This window comes from Anomalospiza imberbis, unplaced genomic scaffold (genome assembly GCF_031753505.1).
Source record: "Anomalospiza imberbis isolate Cuckoo-Finch-1a 21T00152 unplaced genomic scaffold, ASM3175350v1 scaffold_78, whole genome shotgun sequence".
NCBI classification, from domain to species: domain Eukaryota; kingdom Metazoa; phylum Chordata; class Aves; order Passeriformes; family Viduidae; genus Anomalospiza; species Anomalospiza imberbis.
In genome coordinates this window covers 264,358-283,502 of record NW_027100397.1, presented here as the reverse complement: position 1 = coordinate 283,502, position 19,145 = coordinate 264,358, and the positions used below count along the sequence as shown (strand labels likewise).

Sequence of the window (19,145 nt, the reverse complement as noted above, 5' to 3'; positions counted from 1 at the left end):
CAGCGCTGGCTCGTCCCGGTTGCTGTGGCTGGGACAGAGGTGGCTGCCCCGTGGCCGGGCCCGTGCCGGGAAATTCCCGTCGCCGGAGGTTTCTGTGGCCAGAGGAGACCGAGGAGTCCTGTCAAAGTGACTCGATTGCTGAGCAGAGGGAGAGGCCGTGGGGCATTTGCCATGCGCTCTCTGCCCTTGTTGTAGCACGCTGCCTCCTTTGGATTCTCATTTTCCCGGCCGCATCTCCCTCTGCCTTTGCCCACTGGCTGAGGGACTTGGAAGGTTCAGACTTCCCGATCCGCCTGCTGCCCGTCCTCGTTCATATGCACCCCTCCTTGTGGATGACAGCCGATATTCATGGCTCTGTTTGGTCTTTGTTCTTCGGGAAGTTGAGGAGTTTAGCGGGACTTTGAGCAGCTGTCTGGGTCCATTTGTAACATTTATTGGAACGGATGGTTTCTCCCGTTACTTCCTCATCTCCAAGTCGCTGGCCCTATCTCCAGGCAGATTCACTCATTGACTCTGTTTTGTTCTTCCCGGGTCCTCTTTGGTTTTGGGATTATTCTCGGTGCCCTCATTCCCTGTCCTTTTGTAGCCGTTTCTGGATCAGGAGGCCTGGCTGCCACCTGCATCCCCTGGCTCAGCTGCTGGATGAGCTGCACTCCCAAGGTGTGGAGCATGGTAAAAAGATGAGAGTTGCTGTAGCACAGAAGAGGAGAAGCAGCATTCGTTTAACCCATGGTGTGCCAGGGAGCCACGAAACCGTGTCCCACTCCCATCCTTTCCATGTTTGGACCAATACACAAACTGCTCTCCTATTTCCTTTGTTATCTTTTCTCACCGCTTTTCCTTTGTCGTCTCTTTGCCAACAGCAGTTGGAGTCATTTAGTTTTCCACAAACTCCTGTTTTTTCTGCTAATAGATAATGTGATCCCATCCCCTGGTGAAATGTTGTGTTCCTCATTTCAGTGGATGGGTCGGCAGGAAGGTCAGGAGCTGGAGGTGTCTGGTTGGTTCTTATTTCGAGGACAGCTTGTAATCTAATGATGCCATTGAAATGATAAATGGGTTCTGTGTCTCCTGATACGAATTGGTTCGGGATCCCAGGGGCTGGTCCACGGTGTTGTAGGATTTGTTCTGGTGGCCTTTCTCCTTTTCTCCTTTTTTGGGCGCTCCCTCCAGCCGGGACTGCATCAATTGACAGCTTTTTCCTAGTTACATCATCAAATACTTGAATTCCAACTGATTTCCCTGAACTTGTTATAGCAAAAAACCCCAGTGCTCTGATACTGCCTGTATAGCATAGACAGTGCCAGCACATGTTGGAGTGGGCACAGGGATGATCCCCCCTTATTTTAGTGAGGTTTTCACAGCATTCTCCATTTGCTGTTTCCCTTTGCAGCTTCACCCATTTCTGTTGCAGAGTCAGAGATCCTCACCATGGGCTCTGCCTTCAGCTGTGCAGATTCCATCTGTGCAGGCAGGCAGAGCTTGGGGTGAGGGGCAGAGGGAATCAGCCCAATTCCTGCCCCAGGCAAGAAGAGGCAGGTCCATTGTCCCCACTTTGCCCCAGCAGTGTTAATTTGCATTTCTAAAGCTCCTCTGCTGGCTGCCTGGAATGCAGCTTCTCTTCCAGAGCAGCCTTCAGCAGCCTCACATGTGGCCCCCCACAACCTGCTGCTTTTTTCATTTTTCCTTCAAATCAACTATTTACTGTTTATGAGTGAAAGGGTCACCTTTAAATCTCTTCTAGTTTTGCAAAATGCAGCCTAAAGGTGAACGTTGAAAAATCCTGACCAAAATTTTGGTATCTCTCACACAAACATACACAAATAAATACCAAGGCAATTAAGTTATTTCTACTTCTCCTCGGAGTAGAAACTCATTCTCACATCCCTGGCCGAAACCTAACCGGCAATATAGAAGTAGGATTATTACCAAAAATACTCTTCTGCTATAAACTTTGCACTGAAAGTGCAAGAAAAAAAAAAACAAAAAAAAAAAACCAAAACTCCACCCATGTGTTTAGTGTTAGAGTCAAGGCATTCCTTGATTCTGGCCAGGATCTGCAACAGAAATCATTCCATCCCCACATAGCCCAGATGTGCAGAGAAAATCGTTCCATGACACGTGGGTTTAACTGGATTTTTCCCATACTTGATACAGTCTGAACCAATCTAAATCCATTGGTTTAATGTTCTGTAGTTTCAAGTTGTGCAGTTTTTAGTATTTGGGTTCCTGTTGGACCCGGATTTCTTGGCTTCTGCTGTTCATCAGGTCGGAACTGCTGGATTTCCTTCTCAGCCTTTTCCAGAGCAGGTGTCTCCAGCTCTGCCGGGGGCAGTGTCTGGGGTAGGTGTTGGTTGCTGTTTGCTGCTGGGCGTTATCTTTGTGGGAATCTTTTGGGCCATTCCCAGAGTGTTGAGATGTTAAACTCATCTCCACTGAGTGGTGGAACATCCCTTAAAAAAAACTTTACCATTTCTTTCCCCGAGGCCAAGGCAAACCAAGGCTGAGTAGAGAAATAAAATGTTATAAATGTTCAAGTCTATGACCTGGTGTATTTTCCATCAGTGCAATCCCAGGCAGCGCAGTGTGTGAGTGTGGCTGAGACCCAGAGTGGAATTGTGCCTTTGTCTTCGCCAGCAGCTGTGGCAGTGCAGGCCCAGAAAGCACTGAAGCTGCAGCAGTGGCAGCAAGGATTGGCCCCGGTGGCTGGAGATGCCAAAGGAGGGTGCCCAGGCAGAGGATTTGAGCAGAGGATGTGTGGGCAGGCCCAGGGGCTTGCCCCGCTGTGGAGCCCTGGCTGCTGCTGCGCTGCCTTCAGTGCAGGCTCCGTGGGGGCCTCCCATGCTCCTGCTGCAGGCGGGAAGTGCAAATCTCCGGGGCTTCAGAGCCCTGGAGCCCAGGCTGAGGGGTCCCCCGTGCTCAGCTGTGCTGGGGGCTGTTTCTGGCCTCGGGGACACTTGGCATGGGCCACGCCACTTGGCCACCAGTGGGGCTGCTTTGCCCTCCTTAGGCAGGGCCCGATGTCCTGCTTGGATGTTGGGAACAGCAAAGTGCCAAGGCAGGCTCTGTGCCAGCCCAGCTTCCTGTGGGAGAGATTTCACAAGAGACAGGACTCTGGCCACAGACTGCTTTAAATGTACATCCCTTATCCCCACCCTGCACTGGGTGGAGAATTACCAGGGTAAGGAATTCCCAAGATCAATTGCAAGGGAGAGAATTCAATATCTGCCCTGGGTCTGGCTCTTCTTCTTGCCAAAGCCAACAGCAAAAGCCGTGCCCATGGCATCTTGGTTTACAGCCCTGACTCCTTCCCAGGGGCTGTTTGGGTGGGCTCTCCCCTGGCCAGGAGGGCAATGCCTCTGCCAGGTGCTTGTGGCCGACCCCGTCCCCTGGGTGCTGGGGCCCGCTTGGGCCCTGGGGTTGATCCCTGAGGGGCTGTAGGAGCTGTGCCATGGCCTTTCCCTTCAGCTTGGCCTTTTGCTCATCCCTTCTTGCCTTCAGCTGCTGTGCCTTTGTGCCCAATTGCTCCAGGGCTGCCTTCTGCCACTCCTGCAGCCCGGATCACTGCCTGTGGGTGCTCATCCCCTGAGAGCTGCTGAGCTTTGTGCAAAATCTTTCCTTTCTCCAGCGAGCCAAAGCAAATGCTTAATAGAAAATCCTGATCCTTCCATGTACAATCTGCATTTCCCAGATGTGTCTTTGTTTTCCTCCTTGTGCTCAGGGTCCCCTCCCCAGCCCGTATCCCAGAGCCGGTCCCTGTCCTGCCGCAGTGTCCAAAGGCGGCCCCCCCGGCGGGCAGGGCCGGCAGCTCCACGGGGCCGGGCAGCGGCCGGGGCGTCCCACAGGCTCCTGGGGGCCGGGGGCCACTGCCGGCCCTGCCCGGGGCTGGTGGGGTCAGGCAGCGCCCGGCGCTGAGCCCCGGCTGCCCCACAGCCCCGGCCCGGCCCCACAGCTCCCCACTGGCCCCCAGCCCGTGCTCCCGGTCCCGCACCTCTGCGCCCGGTGCTGCCGCTGCCCACCACAGAGAAACCCCCTGACATCCTGACCTCCTTCTTTTCCTGTCCTGGAAACCCGGGATGGAAAGGATCTGGATCAGCTGGCAAATTCTGAGCATAGAACAGTGCTGAAAAACATCTCAGTCCTCTGTATTTTTCTTTTCCTACTCTTTTTTATTATCCTTTTTTTACCACATACATTCCTCCTGCTGCTTCTTGCCTTCACCATATTGCTGCACACTGCCCTTCACCCGATCCCTTCCCAGCACACCAACACCATCCATCCCCTGTTGTCCAAAGCCCTTCTCCTCTTCCCTTATTGCCCCCACGGGTGTCCATGTCCTTAATTACCTCTGGGGGAATGTGCAAACTACCTCAACATTCTCCCAAGGGACCCTTCAGAGACATTTTGGGATCATCATCCCTTTGGCCAGGACCCCTCCCTGGCTTTCCCTTTTCTCCCCTCCCTGGGTGCCCTGCCATGTTCACTCCCCAAAGATCCCAGTGCACTCACTGCTGAGATTTTCAGTGCTCTCTCCCTGCTGACTCTTCACAGACCCCCCTGATGTGTCCCTCGTCTGTCTCCTGGTCACTCCCGGGTCCCCAGTCGATCCCTGGTGCTGCCGCCAGCCAAGGGAGCCGATCACCCAAAGTGGGTGAGGCACCTTCAGCTGCACTCCCTGCCCGCCGCCCCGGACGGTGGAAGGAATTCCGGATGAGCCCCAGGGTGTGTGGGAAAATTGACATCAGCAGAGGTTTCTGTCCACAAAGCAGACAGAGGAGTCCTGTAAAAGTAATTTCATTCCTAGAAATGGGAGAGGCCATGGGACATTCCCCGTGGGATCTCTGCAGTTGTTTGAGGACACAGCCTCCTTTTCATCCCAATTCTCCTGGCCACATCTCCCTCTCCCTTTCCCCACTGGCTGAAGTACTTGAGAGGTGCAGACTTCCCAATCCACCTGCTACATACCCCCTTCATATGCACCCCACTATTGTATAGCAGATGATATTCCTGGCTCTGTTAAGTCTTTGTTGTTCTTCTGGAAGTTCATGAATTGAGCAGGACCTTGGCTGAGCAGCAGTCTGTGTCATCAATTGATAACATTTCCTGAAACCGATGGCTTCTCCTGTCACTTCCTTATGTACAGGTGCCTGGCCCTGTCTCGGAGCAGATACACATCATCTGTTTGTAAAGACACTTTCCTCTTGTTCCTTTCATGGGGGTCCCCCGTTTTCGGGACATCCCCCCTGGAGCAGGGTGTCCCCTCTTTGCTGCAGCCCCAGCCCTCAGGCAGAGCTCAGCCAATCAGAGCGCAGGGCGCTGATGACTCACCAGTTGCCAGGCAGACTCGCAGCTCCCAGCGTTCCCCACCTGGAGCCCACCTGCGCCCCCCCCTCGGCCCCATCGCCCCCGCGAGGGGAATTTGGGGAGGTGGGAGTGGGGCAGCGCCAAGGCCGGGCCCCCCCGCGCTGTCCTGGCGGGAGCGGCTGCAGTGGGGACCGAGTGCGGGCGGAAGCGGCCGAGAGCCCAGCGCTGCCCCAGCCCGACCTGCCCCAGCTCCATCCCTGCCCCTGCGCTGGGATGCTGTGGGTTTGGGGGGAAGAGGGAGCCGGCAGTGGGTGCTGGGCCTGGGGGCAGGAGGAGAAGGGAAGGAGAAGCAGGGTTGAGGAACAAAATGGTCAAAGGATGGGCGTGGGAGGAGAAGGTGGGATTGTGCAGGAGAAGGAGGAATAGCAGGAGGAAGAGGAGTGTGAGGAAGAGCAGAGACACAGGAGGAGGAGGAGCAGAAACAGGAAGCAGCACAAGGTTCCACCCCTCCCTGTATCTGCAGCCTCCCCCCAGCCCCAGGAGCGCTGCTCCCCTCACATGCAGCAGGTGACTGTGGAGGGGGATCCAGGATTTTCACGGGGTGAATCTTGGTGTTTCTGAGCTTGCTTGGGCTTAATGTTGTTGCTTTGGTTTTATGTGGCAGCTGAATCTTTATCTTTTGGAGGAGGTTTTTGCTGAATTGTGGGGTTTGGGGTGTTTTTGATCTGTGTCTTGAAGTTTGCAGGATTTCTGGGCTGAATCTTGGTGTTTTGGAGGTTCTCACAGACACAAGATTCCCAATGACTTCCTGAGATGAAGTGTGGCAAGCAGGAACCTCCAGTCCGAGGTGCTCTCCTCTTGTTTTTTCCCCAAACCAGGATTTTTCATTCCCGTGGCGTGGCTGGATGGAGGAGGAGGAAAAGCCCCGGAGATCCTGCAGGAGGAGGGGCTGCAAACCCAGCCCAGGGAGCTGTGGGGAGGAAAGAGCCCCCCTGAGCCAGGAAGGCGGCCGGAGATCCAGCTGGAGCTCGGAGCTGGTGGAGAAGGCTCATGGCAGGGAGAAGCCCCACAAGTGTTTGGAATGTGGGCAGGGTTTGAGCTGCAGCTCCACCCTGATCCGGCACCAGGTGATCCACACTGGAGAACGGCCCTACACCTGCTTGGAATGTGGGAAGAGCTTTGGGTGGCGCTCCGAACAGAGAAGACACCAGAGGATCCACACTGGGGAGAGGCCCTATGAGTGTCCCCAGTGTGGGAAGAGGTTTCACACCAGCTCCAATCTCCTCCTACATGAGCGGATTCACACAGAGGAGAGGCCCTTCCGCTGCCCCGACTGCGGGAAGGGCTTCAACCGCAACTCCAACCTCACCGTGCACCGGCGCATCCACAGCGGGGAGAGGCCCTACGAGTGTGGGGAGTGTGGGAAGAGCTTCTCACAGAGCTCAAACTTGACCCAACACCAACGGAGGCACCACTAAGGGAAGCCCTGACATAGTGTAAAAATTTAACAGGCTAGAAATCCCTTTGGATTTAGGTAAAATGTTCCTCTTTGTGCTTGCAAACATAAGTAAAATATGCTGTTATTCTCGTAACTGGAGCACAAGCAAAACTGCCCCAGCTAAAGAGAAAGAATGCAAATTTGTAAGCTAAAGAGATAAGAAAGACTCCTCCAACCTTGAAACAGACATCGCAGAGTGACCCAGGAGTTCTCTCTGTACTTTCTGACAAAAAGTGAGTACAAGTGTAACTAGCTGTAAGTGTAAGGCAAAATCAGAAGAATGAATATGCATGAACCTATTGTGAAATTCTATGAATATGTAAATTAGCTAGAGTAATAAAAAAGAATCCGGAGTTTTCAGGGACACACATGGCCAGTGAAGGGAAAAGCCTGGCGTGCGCGCGGTGCTGCAATACGAACCAAATCTTACAAATCTATCAGAATTGTAAGCTTTTCATTTTTCACGTCAATTCACCCAGCGAGTGCCCCGAGTGAGGGAAGAGCTTCGAGTGAGGGAAGAGAGTGAGGGAAGAGCTTGCAGTGAGGGAAGAGAGTGAGGGAAGAGCTTGGAGTGAGGGAAGAGAGTGAGGGAAGAGCTTTGTGGGCTGCTCCAGCTCCATCCCCCATGGGAGGATCCGGGCTGGATGATCCCCAGTGACCCCCGTTGAGCAGAGCCCTGGTGCCCCCAAATGGGGAATAAAACAGAGAGGAAAACAATGGAGCTGATAAAGGGGCCGAGATCTGAGGCCTGACTGAGCAGAAACTGTGGGAGACACAGACACAGTTTAAGTCTCCCTGGGCAAGAAGTGACCAAGCAACCTGTTGTGAGAGTTTGTGATAAGATAATGTTCCCAGGGCCGTGATGTCATGAAGAATGTGTAACCAATGGGAAATTGTTAGCAAACATCGAGCCCTATCTGAGCACCATACAAGTAAAACCCTGTATAAACACCTGGTACCCTCAATGAAATTGGCTTCTGGTCTAAACTCGGCTGTCCCCGTCTCTCCATCGTGGATAAGCCCTGTTGTGGGTGATCCCCGTTGGGTGGGGGGAAGGTGTTGGAGGGATTTCTTTCCCTTCTGCTTGCGCTGCTGTGTTTGGTTGGTAATAAATTCCCTCCATGTGCCCAGGCTGGGTCTGTTGTCCCTGTGCCGGGGGCAGAGTGACAGCGGGGCTGGGGGGACACACAACCCCCCCAAAATCAGCGCAGGGACGGAGGCCACAGGGAGGGGCTGTGGCTGCTCGTGGCTCAGGAGCTCTGTGTGCAGAGAAAAGGGGGTGACACCGGGCTGGGGGCCGCGGGGGGAGCAGACATGCTGTGGGGGACGGGGGACACGACCCCCGGGACCCCCCTGACGTTCTTGCCCAGATAGAAGCTGAGCCCCCGCGCCAGGAAGACGAAGCCCAACTCGGAGTCCCTCATCCCCTTTGGCATCTTGCTGTGGGCGGCATCCGGCGACATCTCTGGGGGATCTGCAGGGGTCAGGACCCCCAAAACCTCTCACAGACACCCCAAGCCCCTCCAAGCACCCTCCCAGTCACCCCCAGGCCACCCAGGACCTCCTGAAACCTTCCCAAGATCCCTTCCCAACCTCCCCAGCACCCACCAAACCTCTCCCATTCCCCTCAGGATCCCACCACCCCCTTCCAGTTGTCCCTACAGCCCCAGGACCCCCAAACCCTCTCCCAGTCCCTTCCCAGCTCCACCAGGACTCACCCAGACCCCTCCCTGTCCCTTCCCAGCACAAACAACCTCATCCCAACCTCTGCTTTTCCATCCCCAATCTCCTTCCAGCTCCTCCAGGCTCACTCCAATCCCTCCCAGTCACACCCAGCGCCCCCAAACTCCCTCCCAGTGTCCACCAGGACCCCTGGAACCCCATCCCACCCTCCCCAGCATCCTTCAAACCCCTTCTCAGCCCTTCCACACCCCCGAGCTCCTCTCCTATTGAAACCAGGCTATCTTAAACTCCTTCCCAGTTGCTCCCAGCACACCCCAATCCCCCTCCCAGCCCCCCCAGTGCCTCTCCCACTGTCCCTGGCGCTGTGGGAGCCAGGACGTGCCCCAGTGCTGGCTCAGGGGGTGCTCCAGGCTGACGTGCTCCACCTGGCAGCTGCAGGTGACCCCGCAGTGGGAGTGGGGGGTTTCCAGCAGCACCAGGAGCTGGTGGCTCCAGTCCCCATTGGGGACCACGTCGGTGACCACCACATGCCTCAAGAGCTCCTGCTGGCCCTGGAACCACCTCAGCTGGATGTGGGCAGGCTAGAAATCCATCACGGAGCAGAGCAGGTGACCAGGGCCGGGCTGGGAGCTCGAGGGTACCAGCGAGATGCACACAGTGGGATGGGTCCTGGGAGAGTTTGGGGACACACTGGGGTCAGCTGGGGGGAACTGGGAGAGATGGGAGAGGGCTGGTGTGGCATTGAGAGGGACTGGGAATGAAATTGGATAGGGTAGGGGAAGGCTGGGACAGAGGGGAGGTCTGGGATTGGACTGAAAAGGACTTGGAATGGACTGGGAGGGACTGGGAGAGAGGGTGGAGGTCTGGGAGTGGAGTTAGAGGGACTGGGATAGACTCGGAATGGAATGGCTGTGGGCTGAGAGGAATTGGGAGGGACTCTGGGGACCCTGGGAGGGACTGTGAGGTCCCTGGGAGACACTGGGATGGACTGGGAGAGGCACTGGAGTCCCTTGGGGTGAGGGGGCAGGAGGCACAAGGAGGGCTGGGGGCTCTGGGGCGATTCCCAGGTCTCAGGTGTCTGGCAGTAGAGGTGACCCCAAAAATGCAAAAGTCCTCCGCGCAGCCAAAGAAGAAGTCGGAATGCATAGGGTTGGCTTCTCAAGGTCGTTTATTTTCTCTTATCTGTTGTCGGGATCTGTGATTTTTAGATGATCCCAAGATGGTAAAGTCTCTGTCTTTCATCCCCGCTGCCAAAGAAGGAGTTGTAATTTGTCTGTGCTGGTTTTCAAGGGTGTTTATTTCTTCTTATCTAAAATATTTTCTCTCTGACCTGCAGCAGGTCTGTCTCGCAGGACAGCGTGCAGGGCTCTGCCCCTCAGTGGGATGTTACAAACATTATGTACCAAAAACTACTATGTGTTTTATTTACAATAACGTGCCAATATCTATCACCCATGTTGAACAGTGTGTCCCCAGCCTAAACCAATAAAAAAATGCCAACACCACAGTGAAACGTGGAGGGCATGAAGAAGAAGAAGAAAAAGGACAAGGCACACCCAGTTTCCTCCATCTTGCCTCCTTTGAACCCCTTACCTAGAATCCCAAAATTCTACTTTTGCACCCATGCCACACTAATTACTACTTATATCAAGCAGTCAGAGCTTGTAATTCATCCTGTAAGACTGAAAACTCTTTTCCATGGATAGAGATCAGACAGTGTCTCTCGGGGCTCTGTACAGGGGGGTTTCTGACCCCCTGCCAGGGTCCCAGACCTTCCAGGGCAGCCAGAGGGATGCCCTGGATTCCCACAATCTATAACGTGCTTTCTCAAGGAGCTGCGGTCTGTCTAGCAGGTCAGTCTGTGGCAGACTCCCACCCCCTTGGGGTGGTGTTACCATTTTACACTAAACACTACCTGCACTATGTTTACAATAACATGCCAATATCTGTCATTTATATTGTACAGTGCGTCTCTACCTTCAACCAACAGAAAAGTGTCACTGTCGCCGTTGAGCAGGACGGGAGCAGACGGACTCCAAATTAGAAGGCAAGAAATGAAGCTCTGATTTATTTCAAATGCACCGCTCTATTTATAGGGAACATCCTGCAGACTAACTTCATTGGTCTTAGAGTAAAAACATCTCACACCACTGGTGTGCAGTGAATGACGCACGGTGGCAGAACATATCTATAAACAATGTGAACAACAAGAGAGATTAGTGAATTATTTACATTCTTCCCCAACTGCTTCCCAGGCTCTCGCCTGGTTAGAAAACCTTCTCTTTTTCTCTCTGACTGAACTGAGAATATCCACATGTCACCATCGCAGCAAGACATGGAGGGCAAGAAGAAGGAGAAGAAGGTCAGGACACACCCAAATCCCTCCATCTTGTCCCCTTGAACCCTGTATTTTAAAACCCTAAAATTCTACTTTTTCACCCTGTGTTAATTCACCTACCACCCTACTCAAACCCTCGTGGCTTGTAATTCCTCATACAACGTTGGCAGTTTTTCCATGGGCTGAAATCGAAGCCACAGGCGTTCTTGACACCGTGCCAAGGTCTCCGAGCCCCCTGCCAGGGGCTCGAGCCATCCAGGGCAGCCAGAGGGATGTCCTGGGTTCCCACACAGAACTTAAAGAAGAATACAAGTGTCTGAGTTAAAGAGAGATAAAGAGAGAGTTTCACTTAATTTGGGGTTGGAACAGGTAAAAAAAACTGAATCTGGGTCGCAAACACCACGTTACAGCCACGGGAGTGAAAAACTGTTCAGGCTCATCAACATTGATCAGGCAGGTTAATGCATATGCAAATCAATTGTATGCATATGCAGCAGGTTAGGGGATAAAATAAACTGGGGAATTTTCAGGGCAATGAAGGGAAAAAAGATAATTTGCCATTACAAACAAAGTGTAGGTTGGCTGATAAATGAAATCGGACACTGAAAGATGAAAGGAATGGGAGAGGAGGTGGAATGATGTTTGTCTTTTCCAGTAAGGAGGCAGTGACTCTTGCTGTTATCTCTTTGAGAAGGATTTCTTGGCTATCTCATCCCTTTCTTGAGCTGCTAAAAAATATCTTACATCACATAGTTTCTATTTGAACATTATGACATAACCTAAAACTATATTTACCACACTACTTAAAAGGATTAATACAGTACTACATGTGAAAAATGCAGATTAAAAGATTGGCTTTTCGCAAATACAAAAAAGAATATGTATTGTGTTCTATAGATTAGTAGTGCTGTATTAGCATTTTAATGGTATGGTAACTGTAGTTTTGTAGTTAAAATGTAGCTTTTGTGGTTCAAATAGAAACTATGTATGCCCGGACCCCCCTTTGTGCCCCCCACCCATCACGGGGGTTCCACCCCCTCCCCTTTGACCCCCCCGGAGCCGCGGGACCCCCGGGAACAGCGCCACGACCGGGGGGGGCCCAGAGATGTGAGAAATGGATTCGTAAAGGATTCCCAAAACCTGGCAGAAAGCTCACACAGCCTTGGACTTGTCCATGCCAACTCTGAGATTTTATTGTGCCAGCGAGCAGCTGCAAGGAATTATCAATAATCGATATCAGTATTGAGCAGCAGAGCAAAATGCTCGTGGTCAATAGGAACCTGCAAAAGCCAACAGAGAAATGCAAAAAGCCAACAGAAATGCAGAAGCCAGTAGAGAAATTCAAAAAGCCAATAGAGAAATCTAAAAGCATTCTGAGTGTTAGGAATGAGAAGCTTGACTCAGCCAATATATCAAGCAGGGGTCCTTGAGCAGCTGCCCCAGAACCTCCGCCGGGGTCTCCCAGCGCAGCCGGAGCCTCTCGGCCTGGGGTCCCCAAAGACTTCAGCAAGGCCCAAGTCCCTCCCAGGAACCCTCAGCTCCCTCAAACCCAGCATCCCCCACATCCCCTGCAAGTTCCCCCCATGGCGCCGGCCATGGCCACGTCCCCACACGTCACTGGCCGTGTCCCACCATGTCCTCAACCATGGCTGTCTCCCCACCATGTTTCAATCCCTGTCATTGTCCCCACATCTCCATCCATGCCTGTGTCCCCTCATGTCCCCATGAATGGCCCTGTCCCCCTCCATGTCCATGTGTCCCCATGTCACTCTCCATGTCTGTGTCCCACCATGTTGTGTCCTACCATGACCACACCCATGTCTTAGTTCAATGTCTATTTTTACCTCAGTATTGGACATTTTGAAGGGATGAAGAGAAATGAAAAGAAAACCAAGGCCAAAAGAAAAGGATTTCCGTGTCCCTGCCGGCTGAGGATCCACATGCTTGGGTAGAAGGGAAGACCCTTTTGTGGTGGAGTTTCACCCCACTGTCTCCAAAATCTTGGTCTTTTTCCCATTTTTCACCATTTGGCTGTGGAAGATGCCCTTTGGCAATAGGAAATCAAAATCATGGAATCCCTGAAATTGGAAAAGACCTCCAAGACCATTCAGTATTACTTGATGCCACCAGCAGAGAGGACGTAATGCAAAAGATGTCCTGGGGTTGAAAGTCAACAAATCCATTCTCCCCAGGGAATTCCCATTTTTGGTCTGTGTCCTGATGGATGCTCCTGCCAGGGGTTCATCCAGGTGCCCACGGGGAGCCAGGAAGATGTGGAGCACTCCATCCAGGTGTCTTCCCAACAGGGATCACCAAGAAAACAGATCACCAGGGCTCTGCCCAATGGGGGTCACTGGGGATCATCCAGTGTGGATCCTCCCATGGGGGATGGAGCTGCAGCAGCGCACAAAGCTCTTCCCTCACTCCAAGCTCTTCCCTCACTCGGGGCACTCACACGGCTTCCCTTACTGGTACCTCCGTTGGTGTTGGGTCAAGTTTGAGCTCCTGGAGAAGCTCTTCCCACACTCCCCGCACTCGTAGGGCCTCTCCCCACTGTGGATGCGCCGGTGCCTGGTGAGGTGGGTGTTTTGGTTGAAGCCCTTCCTGCAGTCGGGGCAGCGGAAGGGCCTCTCCTCTGTGTGAATCCGCTCATGTAGGAGGAGATCGAAGCTGGTGTGAAACCTCTTCCTGCATTGGGGACACTCGTAGGGCCTCTCCCCGGTGTGGATGCGCTGGTGTCTTCTCAGTTTGGAGCTCCACCCAAAGCCCTTCCCACATTCCAAGCACTCGTAGGGCCGTTCCCCAGTATGGACCACCTGGTGCTGGATCAGGGCCGAGCTCTTCCCACACTCTTCCCACACTCCCCACAATCGTGGGGCTTTTCCCAAATGTGGATCCTCTGTTGTCGCATCAGTCTGGAGCTGTGGCTGAATCCCTTCCCACACTCCCCACACTCGTAGGGCCGTTCCCCAGTGTGTATTCCCTGGTGCCAGATCAGCTTGGAGCTGAAGCGGAAGCCCTGCCCACATTCCAAGCACTTGTGTGGCTTCTCCCTGCCATGAGGCTTCTCCACCAGCTCTGAACTCCAGCTGGATCTCTGGTTGCCTTCCTGGCTCAGGGGGGCTCTTTCCTCCCCACAGCTCCCTGGGCTGGGTTTGCAGTCCCTCCTCCAGCAGGATCTCCGGGGCTTTTCCTCCTCCTCCATCCAGCCACACCCTGAGAATGACAAATCCTGGTTTGGGGAAAAAACAAGAGGAGAGCACCTGGGACTGGAGGTTCCTCCTTGCCCAAGTTCATCTCAAGAAGTCATTGGGAATCTTGTGTCCATGTAAATCTCCTCTATATCAAGGTTCAGCCAAAAAAAAAAAAAAAAAACAAATCACCCAGGAGTTCCCTATCTCGGATCTCTCCACTTTTGGCGTTCCAGAGGTTTGCTTTCCTTGGGATGATGGGGATCCAATGGCCCCAAGGGTTCCCCCTTCTCCGACGTCCTGATTAGGGATAATCCAGGGGCTTTTGGGGGTCCATGGGGTCCCTTCTCCCCTGATGATCTACTTTGATATCCCAGGGGTCCCAGGGGTCCCTCCTCTCCAGGCTCCCCCCCTTTCCAGCCAGGTGGGGTTCCCCCTGCTCCAGGATCACCCCTCTCTGCTCCCCCCACTCCGGGGGTCCCAGGGGTTCCTCTCCTCTGTCTGCTGCCCCGGGGGTCCCCTGGACCAATGTCCTCCCCCGGGTGACCCTGGGCAATGGCCACGTGGACTCCCAAAGATCCCCCCAAGGGGCTCAGCTTTGGCGTCCTGCAAGATCCAAACCTACACACAAAGAGAGAAAAAACCCTCCCAGGGTTTATTTGGGCCTCCAGACGATATTTGGGGCTCAATTCCACAATCTGCAAGCTCCAAACACACCCCAATAAAAAAACCCTCTCGGGGACCCCCCGACAGATTTGGGACGAGCTCCCCCTCCCCTCTCACCTGCAGGATGAGCTGGGGGCGATGGTCCCGGGGCCAAGGGTGCTGCGGCCACAGGGGGCACTGGAACCTCCTGTTTCTCCTCCTTTTCCTGCTCCTGCTCCTCCTCTTCCTGCTCCTCCTTTTCCCCTCTCCCTCCTCCTCCTCCTTCCTCATCCCACCTCCTGCCCAGTTCCTGCCTTCTCTATATTTAGAGTGGAGAACCTTGCTTGTTTTTAGAACGAGAACAAAGATCCCAGATGGAACACGGCTTGCTGGTTTTAGCCAGAAGTGTCAGTGACTAAAGGTCATGTTTCCTCTGCTTTGGTGCCGTCCTTGTTCCTCCTCAGTGTTCAGGCTGGGCTATGGGGTGTCCTTGTTTGCTGCATTTTCAGAGCTCCTCCTGGATCCTTTGGGCAACAGGCTGTGCCCTGGGAGGGCTCTTTGTGCTCCTTTGTGACACAGGAGAACCTTGCAGGCGGTTTCTGCGTGAGCTGCTGCTGTGATGTCACAGGAGCACTGCCACGTCCCCGAGGTGTTCCCGTTGCTGTGGCACACGGAGGCCTCAGTGTCCAGAGTGGCTCTGGGCACTGCTCGTTGCCGGAGGATCCTCCTGCCCGAGGCATTCTCAGCAGCCAGCCCAGCCCTGACGGGTGTCCTTCTGTGCTTGCAGGGCTACAGTCTGCAGACGTGTGCAGCGCAGCCAAAATGATCCAGCACGTGGCTGCTGCAGTTTGCACGCTGTACTCTGTGGCGTATGCGGGGTATTTTTTAACCCACTTGGCACGTAAGTCGAGGTTTTCCCTCGGTGCTGTGGCTTTGGGCTTGCTGTGTGCTTGCTGTTCTTCCTCTGGGCCTGAGCTGACTTTGTAACCAAATTGCCATGAAGACACCATTGCTCTGGGAGAGCTCCTGGCAGCAGCTGCAGCTGGAAAAGGGGGTGTCTGCAGCCAGCGGGGCGTGCACAGCATTTGCAATGAGCCCTGGGGGGTTCTGTTCCCTCAAGCGGGGAGTCTGTGGCAGCAGAGCCTGGAACTGCCTGTCCAGCCAAGAGCTGACCCAGCCCAGTATTTTGTGCTGTTCTCTTGCTGTGTGAAGGGACTGTGGCTCCTGGAGGGACGCTGTGAAAGCAAATGCTCTCTCGGGGTTGCCTTGCTCCGGGGCATTTCCCACCACAGGCAGTTGTTTTCCTGACAGCATCTGGTTCATGTTCCCTCTCCCGTTGCAGGGCACCTCATGAGTGGATCCCGCGCAGCTCCTCCTTCGGTGAGTGGGAAAGGAACCTTTGGTGTTTGGAATTGTGCAGCAAGTTGTGAGCTCGGCATGTGGCAGCCGAGTGCCCGCCTGGGAGGCTGAAGGAAAGTTCCTGCCAGTGTCCTTGCAGCAGCAAAGGGATCCCTGGGAGTTTTCTCCTTTTATGTTGAAGAGCTTTTGAAGAGCTGCAGGTCTGGTTTTGCAGGCAGAGCATTGCTTGCTGGCTCTAGCCATGGTGGAATATGGAATTCCCAAGAATAAGGGGCAATGTCAACTTTAGCCCATTGTTAGTTTGAACAGCTCCGAACCCAATTTCTGCTTAGTGCAGCTGGATGTGCAGCTGAGGGTAAATAAGGTGATAACTGAGACAAAACTTCCCGTCCCTCACGCTGCCGTCTGTCCACAGGGCACAAAAGCAGCACCAGCACCTCCTCCGGCTCCCTCTGCTTCCAAAGAGGAGGCCAAAGAGGAGGAAGGCAGCAGTGAGCTTCCTGCTGTTCTGGGGGACGATGGTGAACATCCCTCAGTGCCGGGAGATGACAGTGAACTTCCCGCTGCTCTGGGAGACGAGGGCGGACATCTCGCACTGTGGGAACACAACGGCGAGGCTCCCGCGGTGTGGGACAAGGACAGTGGACATCTCCCGGCGTGGGAGAAGGACAGAGGACATCCTGTGGCTTGGGAAGAGGAGGGTGAACTTCTCCCAGCATGGAAAGCGGACAGTGAACGTCCCCTGGCTTGGAAAGATGATGGCGAACCTGCAGCGTTTTGGGAAGAGGACGGAGAAGCTCCCTGTGCTTGGGAAGAGGACACTGAACCTCCCTCGGCTGTGGGATCCTGGGCTGAACATTCTGACAGCAGCACAGCCCTGCAGCCAGAGGGGAGAGGGGAGTGGTGCCTGATGCAGCTGAGTACGTCTGCTCTGTTCCTGTGTGCCAGAGCAGGGTGCTGTGTGTGTGTCTTGGCATCAGCTGCACCCAGTGCTGCTCTGCAGCTGAATGTGCCAGGGTCATTTCTTGTCCTTCCCCAGCTGAGACCAAGGGGCTGACGGCCCCAGGGAGGGGGGCTGCATTCTGGCTCTGCTGCAAGGCGGGGTCTCACTCTGGGAGGGAGCGTCTTCCACGTGGTTTCTTTCAGGGAACACCGTGAGCCTGGCGGAGCCTGCCGAGAAATACCTGGAAGTGGAGCAGATTGGCCAAGGGTAAGTGCACGGCAGTTACTTCTGCACAAGCAGGCCCAGGTGTTGTGCTGGTGCAGGATCAAGTGAGAAGTCAGGAGAGCTCCAAACACCTCCAGACACTGCGGTGCCATCCTGCTGTCCCTCAGTCCTGATCAGAATTGATACCTGTGCTCCGAAGGCACCATCAAAGGCCCCTGAGGCTGGCAGTGTCCTGCCTGCAGCAAGGAGCAGGACCTGGAAGATCTTCTGTCCCTGGAATTGGATTGCCTAAAAGAGCCACTCACCATCTGGTGATTGTCAGAAAACAGTTCCCAAGGAGATTTCTTTCAAATATTTTGCTTCAAAAAATATCCTGCGGTCAGGATTAACAACCTAATGGTTTAGAAACAGAAACCAGAGCTGAACTAATAAGTGCTCTATTCCAGCACAGGTAGTAGAGCCCATACATTCAGTAACAGACACAGAGCTGATGCACTCTGGGGGAAAATGAATCACCTGCCTGATGGCAGGGCGCTTGTGGATCCTGCAGGTCTTAGGCAGGAAATGGAAAAGGATGAAATGCATTCTTTTCCAGTTCTTTAGACACCCGTTGCTCACTTCAGGTTTTAAACTAAAGCAGTGCAGCGTGGACATTTGGGATTTGCTCCAGCCCAATTCCTTGGTGTTGGGTCTCAGTTTTCTCTGGCACACCTTGCATGGCAGAGGGCTGGTGGCTGCTGCGCTGTTGTTGGAAGGGTCGATGCCCCCAGGTGTTTGTGAATGCTGCAGGCAGCAGAGATCTCCTGTCTGGGCTGGCTTTCACTGCCAGGGCCTAAAGCGCTGCTTCTTTCTTCTCTGCTGTTTTGTCTCCAGGGCTTTCGGAACTGTTTCTAAAGGACTCGACAGGGCCACTGGAGGAGAGGTCAGTGTCAACATGCCCAGCACGTCTGGCAGCTCTCCAGGGCTCTCCCCTCTGCTGGGAGCTGTGGCTGCAGCTTTGGGGGCCAGCAGAGCTTTCCTGCACAGGCTGCTCCTCTGCAGGCAGAGCCGTGTCAGCCTGCAGAGCACAGCTGGGACAGACTTGGTCCTTCTGAAGTGCCCAAAGGAATGCAAGGAGGGCAATGGATGTGTGTGTTTGCTTTGTTGTGCAATCCCAACCAGAGCAGTTGCATCTGAAATCATGACCAAATCCCGAAGAACTGCAAAAGGGTTCCTGGCTGTTTTGCTCTGTTTGCACAGAACCAGAATTACCTCCTGCTTGCAGAATGTGTTTGAACAATAATGAGAGTGTTGAGGCCATTTGAGAAGACTGTAGGTGCAGAGAATGTGGTTAGAGCTTGGAGGCTGACAGCTGAGGGGCCATTTCTGCAGGGCTTGCAAGGCCAAATGTCTCTGGCCATGTGTCCTGTAAGCAGCCCCCAGCGAGCAGAGCAATGGGCTGTGGGAATGGCACTTGCTGAGCTCTGGTGTCCCATCCCAAGGCAGTCTGGCACAGCCCGGCTCCATCGCCCCAAAAAGACTCGCTCTGTGTTTGCTGCGGCCTCCTGCCACAGACTCCTCCAGTTAAAGGTCTGCAATGTCCCTTCAGGTGGCCATAAAGAAAATGAGTCTGAGAGGGCAGAACAGGGAACGAGCTGTGAATGAGCTCCTGCTCCTGAAGAACAAGAAGAACCCCAACATTGTCAGCTCTTTGGACAGGTGAGTGCTTCAGGCCTTATCCCGTGCCCGGGCCCTGCCTTAACCTTTCCTGGCATCCGTAGTCTGTAGCCTGATTTGAAAATGCCTGACCCAGCCGTATCTTCCCAAAACAACAGCCTGGCAGTTCGCTCCCTCCGTGTGCTTTTGTTGCTTTGGTTTGGTTTTTCCTTCAAGTTGACCCTGTTTTCTGTGTCTTACAACAAGTGCTGATAAACCACAGCAGAAATTATTTCCCTTGGCTTCTTCTTCCCAGCCCTTTCC

General features: G+C 53.9%; 1 protein-coding gene and 1 pseudogene across 1 annotated transcript in view; one reads left to right on the top strand and one right to left on the bottom strand.

Annotated features, from left to right (window-relative positions):
• Positions 1–19,145, top strand: part of LOC137467742 (zinc finger protein 208-like) — a 181,526-nt pseudogene that overhangs the window by 85,485 nt on the left and 76,896 nt on the right.
• The window catches only part of LOC137467743 (zinc finger protein 850-like), a 192,088-nt gene that overhangs the window by 138,857 nt on the left and 34,086 nt on the right, over positions 1–19,145 (bottom strand). The window contains exons 5-6 of the mRNA XM_068179176.1: positions 13,733–13,876; positions 13,299–13,661 (exon numbers count right to left, since the gene is read on the bottom strand). Of these exons, the coding sequence (XP_068035277.1) occupies positions 13,299–13,661; positions 13,733–13,876 (507 nt within the window). The remainder of the gene's footprint in view (positions 1–13,298; positions 13,662–13,732; positions 13,877–19,145) is intronic.